The sequence below is a fragment of the Cloeon dipterum genome, chromosome 4 (assembly GCF_949628265.1).
Source record: "Cloeon dipterum chromosome 4, ieCloDipt1.1, whole genome shotgun sequence".
Taxonomy (NCBI): domain Eukaryota; kingdom Metazoa; phylum Arthropoda; class Insecta; order Ephemeroptera; family Baetidae; genus Cloeon; species Cloeon dipterum.
Window position 1 is genome coordinate 30,123,537 of NC_088789.1, and position 10,135 is coordinate 30,133,671.

The window sequence follows — 10,135 nt, forward strand, 5'->3', positions numbered from 1 at the left end:
GAGTGAAAGCCAGTAATATTATAAAAGACCATATTAATTTCTATCCTTATTTGAAGTTTTTATAAGTTTCGAAGGAGCTCAAATATAATTTGGCAGCTTTGTAGAGAAGACCAAACTGCATCTGAAAGAAATTCAATTAATTTTTAAATAAATACCGTAAGCAAATTCGCACTTCTGAAGAAATGAACGCCGGTTTTGCCTTTCTCAGGGTTCGCACGGCCAGACCGACGTCAACCTTTTGTTCCATATTGATTTTTTCGATTACAAAGCCAATTGCAAGGAAAAGGCCGCTGGCTGTCACTCCATCGCTGCGATTGGGTGATTAAATTGCATGAAACAACTCATAGAATAATAAACAACTCACTGGCAGGCAATCGTAACGATGTCATTCCCGCCGGAGATTTTTAAATCTTCCCAGAGTTCAATGACCGATTCCAAGTTTGGTGGAGCGTCTGCGTCTGATTTCCAACCAAGTAAGGCGAATTTCACACTTACTTTCTTGCAGACCCCACGCTAAAATTAAAAATAAAAACATTTTATTTCAGCCAAATAGAAAAACAAAATAAATATTTTACAGCATTCAGTGTGATTTCATAAGTCTTCAAGAGTTTTCCTTCGTCGATGTCATCCAAAATGACTTCAATTTCGTCAAAGTCAAGCTTGCGTTGTTTTGTGGGAAGGAAAACCCCCTGTGTATATTTGAAGAAAATTAAATTTGAACTATAAAAAATAGCTAAACATATACGTAAGAATTGTGCGACTCATTGAGGAAGATAATTTGCTTGACGTTGAACTGGTCAATCATCCTCCAAAAATCCCAGACGGTGTTTTTCATGGGCACTTGGGTAACAATGAACTGCTTTGCCCTCTTGTATCCGTCGACGAAAACGGCGTTTATGAAATTCATCGTCGTGACATCTCCGTAGGGAAAGAGCGAAACAATGGCGCTCGATGCTGAAGAAAGAAAAAACACGTGTTAAGGATTAAAATGAAAATACATAACATTTTTTTGTATTTTTACTTGAAATATAATCAGGGTATCTGCACTTAATGGCTTCAATCTCAGCCGGTTTTTCAGCCCTTTGGAAGTCTTTGTTGCAAATTTCCGTGAGTAAATCAAAATTCTCGTTGATCTTCTTGTTGCTCTTTGACTTCATGTAAAGTGAGAGTTATAAATTTCAGCACTTATGTTACATAATTTGCTCGTTATTTTACACACGTAAAAATTAATTTTATTTTAGGACAAACCTTGAATTAAAATTAATATTTTGTTGCTGCTGTTTCAATCAAAAAATAATAAAACAGCTTATTTCATTAAAAAAATAGACTGCAAAAAGCTTCAGTTACCGTAAGGTGTTTGTATTCGGCAGAAAAATTCTCGCAGTTGATTTCAAACTTAGGGTTCAAAATACTTTCCAAGAGAACCAGGTGCACAAATTCGAATTGTTCCTGTGGACATAGGGATTTATTTTTGCGTAGTATGATTAATTAATTTTACCAGGGTGTCGACCAGATTGGCTCTCTGTTTCCTCATCTGCGAGAAAAAGCTGACGACATCGAGTTGACCGCGCGAACGAACCATTTTAAGGCATGCGTCAATCAAAATCACAGTGCCAGTTCTTCCGACTCCAGCACTACAAAATTCAAAGCAGGAAATATATTTCAATTTGTTTAGTTTTAAAGGAACTAACCTGCAGTGCACCAATATCGGGGCCAATTCGTTGCGGTGAGTTATTTTTTCCATGAAAATGGCTATCGACTGCGGATAGAGTGGTTCTCCGTGATTGGGCCAATTTGTGTAGTGCAGTTGCTGTACCTGTGATGTGATAGTAAAAATACATTTGAAGAAATACCGGCTAGTATTTTTATGTGACAATATGGATAACACACACACATATATATATATATATATAGGGGAAAAAATATTTTACGATTTTCTTTGCATTTTCGCGAAAAACCAATAGATTTCTTGAAACATAATCGGTGTTGATCTCCTCTCTCATATTGCGGACAGTCAAACGGCCAAATTTGCTTTCCTGGTCGGCGTCGGGCCAGTATTTTTCGCATTTAACCTTAGAAAAACATTTAAAAGTTCAAATTATTTAAGAGTTGTTTTTCTGTTACTTTTTCTCCCTCAGTAAGATTTGTAAGCATCACGATCAAGGACACTTTTTCCTGCCACACCATTCTCCAAAAGTCATCAACGGTGCTCGCCATTGGCCCTTGACACGCAATGTACGCCTTTGGACGTTCGTATCCCTTTTTATTTAAATTAAAAAAGGTAACTTTTTGGGCAAGTAAAATAATACGTCAACGTAGTTGGCATTGATGTAGTCAGAGTTTTCGTCGCCAGGAAGAAGATCCAGCTTCACTCGGGAAGAGTCATACGCGGCTAAATCATTGTAACGATTCTTTTTCGTATTTTCTGGTTTGGTGCCAACTTCCCACGGTTGCGTTTGCCCCCGCGGGAATTTCTAAAATTAAGGAAATATACTGCTTTTCCTAAAATCAAAGTGTTTTATTTTACCTTAAATTGATCTTGGAGGAAATTGTTCATAAAGGCTGACTGCAAGTATTGTTCGACCTGCAACGCATCGAAAGGAACATCGTAAATTGGTTCGTCACCACGATTTTCTTCAACCGCTGGAATTATTTCAGCGGTGCAAATTTCAGATTCATTTGTAAATTGTACTGTGGCTGCTTGAAAGGTTTGTTGGCGTTTTCTGCGTTTCTTGAAATAAATCCAAGCCCCGATTAAAGCGAGAAGTACAAAATTCAGTGGCATTAGGATGAGGGTTACGGTCAGAACGTTGCTCTGTTTGTTTGCTTCATGTATGCAAGTAAACATTAGTTTTTTAATTATTTAAATTAAAAAATTTGCTCTCACCCGTTGCACTTTGACAATTTTGGCAATTGTAGTTCCGGTAGAGAGTAAAATCCATAAAATTTAGCGAAATTTTGTATTCTCCGCATATACAGTCGACGACAGATTTTTCAAAATCGATCACTTTCAGGGCCTCATCCATAATTTTGCTATCGTTCCCTATGTAGGTAACAATCAGGGAATTCGGTGTGCACAGTTACTCTTTTACCACATCATTGATGTTTAAGCTGATAAAAAACGTAGAAATGTTGACCTCTCGAACATTTAAACTTGATTGATCTGTTATTTTTTTTAAAAAAATAATTAGTTTTTCAGATATATAGGGTTTAAATTTGTCTTTCCAATGGGCCTGCATTTCGTCTTGATTTTCAAGGCATCTCCAGGATAGAAATTTTCAGGGTCGTTTATCGTATCATTTTCAAAGAGGGCGAACCTAACGTTGTAGTCGGTTTCCGGCTTCAGGTGCGAGAGGATATACTCTTCCTGCTGGCCGTTTAGAATATATCCTTCGCCTGTACTTTTCCACTGATCTGCAGAGCTCTATTATTTTATTTTTTAAATTAGTTTTGAATTCAAATATGATATAATCTCACTTCTTTGTATTCGATCCAAATTTGATGGATATTTTTCTCTCCTTTTAAACCAGTTGTCAGGTCCAGAGTAATTTCTTCAAAGCTAATATTTTTATAGTGAGGAGTAACTGTTGGTATTTCTGAAAAGCGAATTTATCCATCAGAAAATTCATAAATTCGATAATAAATTAATACTTTTGAAACACTCGGGGAAAATGTATCCTTCTGCACAGCCCAATCGACAGCTTCCATTTTGGGGAAAGTGTTTGTCGTCCTGGCAGTTTCGATTAGAGATTTCAGAGCAATTTCGACCAAATCTCTTTCCACTGCATTCTAAAAAATCAGTCAAAATCTGTACCATTTTTTATTTTTAACTTTTTGTACATAAATGATTTATTTTTATTTAATTCAAAAGCGGTTTTATATAAAAGAAATGGATGATATTATTATGTTTCTTTGTTAGTAGCTCTATGCAATTAATTACTTTCCAAACATCCAGGGTACAGGTATCCAGAGACGCAACCCTCTATACATGTTCCATCTATTTTAGAGATTTTTCCATTAAAACAGAATCGGGAAGAAGTCTCAGAGCAGTTTTTGCCATTTCTCCAAGTGCAGCCTGCGATTATTCCAAAGGAACTTATAGACATTTTTACACTGGAATCGATATTCTATTTGTGCAATTATAATATTTAATACAAACAGAATTAATCCATATTAAAAAAATGAAGTCCAAAAAAAGACTAAAAATTGGAATATCGTCTATGTAGATTATTTGTTTGGTGGTTTCCCCCACTTACTTTCATAGCTAGGTCCTCCAAATCCAGCAAAGCACGAGCAATGGTTATTCATTCCTTTACACAGTTTTGAACCTCCTTTTAATAATTTGCTCTCACTCAGTTCATAGAGAACTATTAACAAAAGAAATTCATACAGTACACACTGCAAAACTTCATAAAAAACAATTACGTTCATTGAAATGTTCGTCAGGTATCGCTTTATCATCTCTTGCCTTTTTCTCCAATGAATGGCAACTTGTCGGATTTCCAAATTTAGGTTTAAAAACCCATTCCCCTATTTCAAAGAATGAATTATATTTCATGATTAATTAATCTAATTAATACTCTAATACCCTCCTTGCAGAATCTTACGCCTCCAATCACAACCGATTTAACGTGCGCAGTCAAGGTCAGTTTCCAGTAATGTCCTAGTTTTATATTGCGTGATCTGAATCTCGCTGTGGTCCATTCAAAAGAATCCTTGGATGCAACCGATTCTTTGTATTTCGATGCCCCTCTTTCATTTTTCAGCTCCAATGAGAACAGATCTGCGTTTCCGTGGGTTTTTTTATCCGATAAATAGACGACATCGACGCAAAAGGCGTTGGATGATTCATGCAGTGTTAATTCCATCAAACTAGTTGAGGTCAAAGATCGACCAACTTGGTCTGCAAACAAAATTACTCCTGATAAAATTTATATTTTTATTTAATTACATACACTCGTGTAGCTTGAAGAGACTATTTCCGTTGGTTCTAAAGGAAACGTAATATTCGGTTTTGTTCAACTCTCTGCCAGAAAAAAATTTAATAATTAATACGGTCAATATATATATTTGTTTGAAAATAATTTTAACAGTCCAATTAGTTTGGCCTTTTCTAAGTAAGGAGTTTGTCACCTTTCTAAACCACATACCTTTTGGGTCGGAAATCAATTTTTGCTATGTCATTAACTGTTAGTCTATCGTTTTCATCTTCATCGGTAGTATTAAAAGTTACAGAAAGCGTGGCGTGCGCCCATTTCCTCCCACCGCTGAGAAGTGCATTTCCCTGTAAAATAGAGCGTAATTTCATCGCATTAAATATAACGCGTATAGTGAAGTCTAACCCATTTAGTTTGGTACTCGCTCACACAAGTTGGAAACTGCCCTTTCTGGAAATTCGTGCAGAATCTCAAAAGAGATTTATGGTATTCATTCCACCCATCGAGAACAGCGCTAAATCCTTCATCCAAGTTTGGGTCCTTTGTGAAAAGGAATTGCGCAGAGTCGGTGGCCAGAATCGAAAAATGCATACTTAAATCCTTGTGGTTTGTGAAATTGATTTTTTTATTAAATCTTTCCTTTGCAATGAAAACTGGCAGGTCTGAAATTAAAAAATAATTTTTAGGGAATAATAATAATTAAAATGTGTGAATAAATTTTCTACCATTCCATCTGTAGTCAGTGACCATTGGGAAATCGTAAAAAGTGTTGGGCATGTTTTCCCATCCTTTCTGATTCCACGACTCGCAGCCTTTTTCTACCGCCAAATTGCAATCGTATTGGGAAAGAGGGATAGCATTTCCGTGCAAATCCTCAGCTTGCACTTCCACGATATCTGCGCAAAAGTATGATTAGGAGACGTTGTCTGAAAGAATCTTCCAGAACATAAAAAATTAATTATATTATACTTATAATTGTTACAATCAATTAAAGTATTAAAAGAGCAAGAAATGTTAAGTGCATATTTCCATAGATGAAAATTGTTTAAAAAAAAACATTTGCATAAATCAATGATTATTTTTTACCAGCACCCTGTTTCGAGTTTGATCTGAACCTTTTCACAGCAGACGGAGAGTATTTCCTGAATTTTAAATTAAAATGAACATGGAAGGGATTAAATTAATCTCAATTATCGATATTAAAAAATTCTCGAATCACACATCTGTTTTTTATTTCTTATTTTTTATAGCCATAACTTACCCGTCATGATTTTTGACGTGTCTTGTACAAAAGCAATTGTGGGACTGTCTGAGACGCAAGCCACCAGTTCATCTCCATGTCTTACTTCAAACAAGTTTTCTTTCGTGCCGTGGTAGTCTAGAACTGTACAAAAGTGTAATATTAAATTTAAAAATAGCGATAAATTCTCTCCACCACATAAGAGAATTAAACAGAAACAAAAACCTGTTTTACACCGCGGAGGAAGAAATCCTACATCAGCGCACTCATTCAGGCAATTTCCGTCGACGTGATTCACTTTTCTCTCAGAACAACGATTTTTGGAAGTTTCGGCACAGTTTATTCCAAACTTGAGCCCCTGGCAAGCTGAAAATTAATTTTCTTCATTCACATTTTGTTCCCATCAGTGATCAGTTTTCTTCAGTTAGCTCAAGTATCACAAGAAAAATATGCCACATATTTCATGTCCTTAAATATTGAAGAAATCGACCCATGATTTTATTTCTTTTTTATAAAAATTTATTCTTTTGCTACTCGTTCAAAAGTTTTAATTCGTTAATGTCTTAAATATTTCACTATTTGCTATTTGCTCATGCAATAACTGTTATAGTAGGCATGAAAATGCCGCATTTTAAAACATTCCATAACTTACAGGTGCAGTTAGCTCCTTGATATCCAGCAAAGCATGTATAACCATTTTGAGAGTAGTACAATTTGTATCCCTCGCAATTTTCTCCAAATACCTTGCATTCACCGAGATAATACGGAACTGTAATTAAAAATTATTAAACAATCAACAATTTATAGAAAGTTTGGAATTGTAAATAACATACGTTGATGGTAATAATTTTTGTCTGCATTCTGGTTTCCCGCTCGTTGAACTAATGGATAGCAGTCAGTCACATTGACCATTTTAGTCTTAGTGACCAAGTCTCCTGTGTCGAGATAATGAGTACAAATAATCTCAAACGCTTTGGAAACTCACCTTCTTTGCAGAATTTCACGCCTCCAATGATAAGTGATTTATCATAAGCAGTCAATTTGATTTTCCAACCCTTTTTCGGTGTGATACCCTTTTCTCCAAATCTCGCTGTGCTCCATTTCCTGTTTTTATCCACTGATTTGACTGATTTATCAAATTTCTTGGACCCTGATGCGTCCACGACTCCTACTGAGAATAATGTGTCGCCAGCATTAACGTATTTGCTTGTTAAAAACACGACGTCTACGCAAAAAGAGCTGGTTGAATCTTCCTTCAGTTGCACTTCCATCGAACTTGAAACTGTGCTTGGTCGAATAATGGAATCTGAAAGTTTTTCCAAGCTAAAGCATATTTTATGTATGTAATATATACATAAGACTCCTTAAGTTTGTTTGAGTGCAATAATGGCAATAAATGCACCTACAACCTCTAGCCACTGACTAGCATTGTTGAGCGCATAATTATGCTATATGCGTGAACTTGCAATGCAAGAATTTGTTAGAAGATTTGAGGCCGATTGCGGGCTATTATTCGCACCTAATCCGACTCTCTTGCATTGCAATGAATAATATTTCTGATTTTGGAGGGTTGCTTTCGGCAATCCAGCTCTTTATTTGCTGGTTTGCACCTTTGTAAATGAATTTAACAGGACGAATTTCCTCGCGTTTAATTATATAAATAATGATCCAGTGCGGAAGCAGGAACATGAGCTGGTCCATTTCTGGACTGACAATTATTTTTTGGGACACAAAGTGGTTGCAAGTTAATCGCTTTCAAGGGGTCGGCCATCTCGAAAGAGATGAGAACCGAAAATAAATGTCAAAAATTTCAGTGGAGATTATTGGTACCAAAATTTTTGGTAATCAACCTCACAATTAACACTTATTTCATTAAAGTTATTAGAAAATCTCTTATAAAACTTGCACCAAAATAATTTGGTCCAGTGATTTTTAATAATTATATTCACAGCATGCAATTTCATGGCTTTCAAGACTTAATTTGAAAGATTACTCACACAAATGAATTTTGAAAAGCCCTCTTTTGCTATTCGTACTCCTAATTGAAACGTAATAATCGTTGTTCCCTAGTCTGGCGCTGCAAAAATTGAAAACTTAATGAGAAGTTGAAGAGTGTTAGATTCCGTTGCATAATACAAAACCAAATGTTATTGTTGAATAATGAGCTCATTAAATAGAAATAGGAAGTACAAAATGTTAGTATGAAAAGTTAAATGTAAAAAACAGAAAATACATCAACATATTTGGAAACATTTAAATGTGCCTCTTGGAATAGTTTTTATCATTTTCTTGGATATTTTTACTATTAAAACGTATTCTTAAGATCATAAAAGCATAATAAATTTAAATTTATTATTCTTGGCTAAGGATTAAAGCAAAAGATCAAATAATTATAAGTTCACAAAGAATTGATTGTCTTTAGAAGGATAAAAAGAAAATTATTCAAACCTTGCTGATGAAACCTTGATACTAATTTGTTGTCTTAAGAACGGAAAATCGATTTCATTGGGTTGGTTGAATTGTATTTCTAGTGTGGCATGTGCCCATTTTCCCCCTGCGCGGAGAACAGGATAGTTCTGTAAAAATTGTGCATCACCGTCAAATTATTAGTTTGTTTGATGAAATTACGAACCCTTTTTTCCATCAGGTTTCCCTCACATGATGCATAAAATTGTCCATTAATGTTTGTGCAATATCTGAGTACAGATTTATGCTCTGATTCCCATCCATCAATAACAGCGTTGAGTCCGCTGTCTAAAGTTGGATCATTCGTGACAAGGAACTGCGCCGAGTCGTGTGTCAGAATCGAAAAATGCATTTTGAAATTATGGTTTTTTTGTATCTTGATTTTTCGCTTGAATACTTCCATCGTAAAGAAAACCGGCAAGTCTAAAATTAACGGGTTGAAATCCTTATATACCTGAAATAAGAATTATTTACCATTCCAGCGGTAATCGGTGACCATTGGGTATCGGTCGATCGAGTCCTGTACGTTCGATTCCTTGATCCATTCCTTGAGATTCCACTTTTTGCAGCCTTCTTTTTGCACCAAGTTGCAATCGTGATCGACAAGTGGAATATTATTGCCACTTAAATCCACGACATCAACTGTTGTGTCATCTATTACATATGTAGTGGTTTTGAAAAGTAGCTACACCTGCTTCTACTCTCCAGTGAAAATTTTAATAATTAAATTCCAATTCAGCGTGCTGCCCAAGGAAATATTTTTAAAGTGGGCTTATGCATGCAGCTGCAAAAAAATAAATAATATTCGCAAAAATGACAGTCTAATTGTGGGGAATTGACTTTGGGGTGAATTCAGATCGAGTCAGACGTAGTTTTTGTGACTTTGAGGACTCCAAATCAGTTATTGTAAAATGCAACCGTAAAATAAAGCTGTTTTCTGCCCTATATTAGATCAAATAAATTTCTACAGCAATGCTTTGCCGGTGTCAGGCCAGGAGTCAATTAGGTGCCGACAGCTTCCCTTTTGGTTTTTGGATCACTGATTTCGGCGGTGCCGATGCGGACACTATGCGTACGATATTCCCTTTTATCAGCTCATGCCGAAACGCGAGGCGCAAGGTCTTTTATTTCTACGGTGATTGTTGGATAGATCGCGCCTAGACGAATTTAAATCTTTGAAAAGCCATAGTTTTGTTTAAAACTTCACAAAGTTTGAAATTATTTGTATGTTAAGTCTCTCACTTTTCTTGTTAGAGGTAGATGACGCAGTGGCCAGTTATACAGTAAACGATAACCGAGTATTGATTTGCTCGCGGAAGTAAATAGTGCAAGCGTTAAAATTTAAAATAGATTTGGTGTATGACAAATACATACTATAACGCCGATAAAAACCATGAAATTAAACGTTTTCTCTACCGCCTGTAATTTAAGAGCGTGTTATTGCATATTTTCGCTTGACTGCGACTATAAATGGTAGTCACGAAACATCGTT

The 10,135-nt window shown here is 35.7% G+C and overlaps 1 protein-coding gene and 2 long non-coding RNA genes across 3 annotated transcripts; all 3 read right to left on the bottom strand.

The window, feature by feature from the left end:
- Nucleotides 1-502, bottom strand: LOC135943994 (uncharacterized). The gene is made up of 3 exons (XR_010575262.1): nucleotides 365-502; nucleotides 173-308; nucleotides 1-121 (listed from the first exon to the last, which is right to left on the bottom strand). It is a non-coding gene; the product is annotated as an uncharacterized LOC135943994 (long non-coding RNA).
- A 231-nt stretch (nucleotides 503-733) lies between these two features.
- On the bottom strand, nucleotides 734-3,708 carry LOC135943738 (receptor-type tyrosine-protein phosphatase T-like). Its single transcript, XM_065490401.1, has 10 exons — nucleotides 3,652-3,708; nucleotides 3,323-3,424; nucleotides 2,310-2,474; nucleotides 2,125-2,259; nucleotides 1,932-2,072; nucleotides 1,692-1,816; nucleotides 1,499-1,634; nucleotides 1,348-1,449; nucleotides 1,022-1,145; nucleotides 734-954 (listed from the first exon to the last, which is right to left on the bottom strand). Exons 1-10 carry the CDS (start codon nucleotides 3,706-3,708, stop codon nucleotides 734-736), a joined length of 1,308 nt encoding a protein of 435 aa, XP_065346473.1.
- Nucleotides 3,709-4,301: 593 nt separating this feature from the next.
- On the bottom strand, nucleotides 4,302-4,753 carry LOC135943993 (uncharacterized). Its single transcript, XR_010575261.1, has 3 exons — nucleotides 4,589-4,753; nucleotides 4,426-4,530; nucleotides 4,302-4,367 (listed from the first exon to the last, which is right to left on the bottom strand). It is a non-coding gene; the product is annotated as an uncharacterized LOC135943993 (long non-coding RNA).
- Nucleotides 4,754-10,135: the final 5,382 nt, after the last annotated feature.

What these genes read in the sequence shown, in the direction of transcription:
- LOC135943738 (XM_065490401.1), bottom strand. Translation starts at nt 3,708, where the DNA reads ATGGAAGCTGTCGATTGGGCTGTGCAGAAGGATACATTTTCCCCGAGT. An exon ending in TTTCCCCGAGTGTTTCAAAA is followed by an intron (nt 3,425 to 3,651) that starts GTATTAATTTAT and finishes ATAAAATAATAG; the next exon opens with AGCTCTGCAGATCAGTGGAA. An exon ending in GCGAAAATGCAAAGAAAATC is followed by an intron (nt 1,817 to 1,931) that starts GTAAAATATTTT and finishes ATCACATCACAG; the next exon opens with GTACAGCAACTGCACTACAC.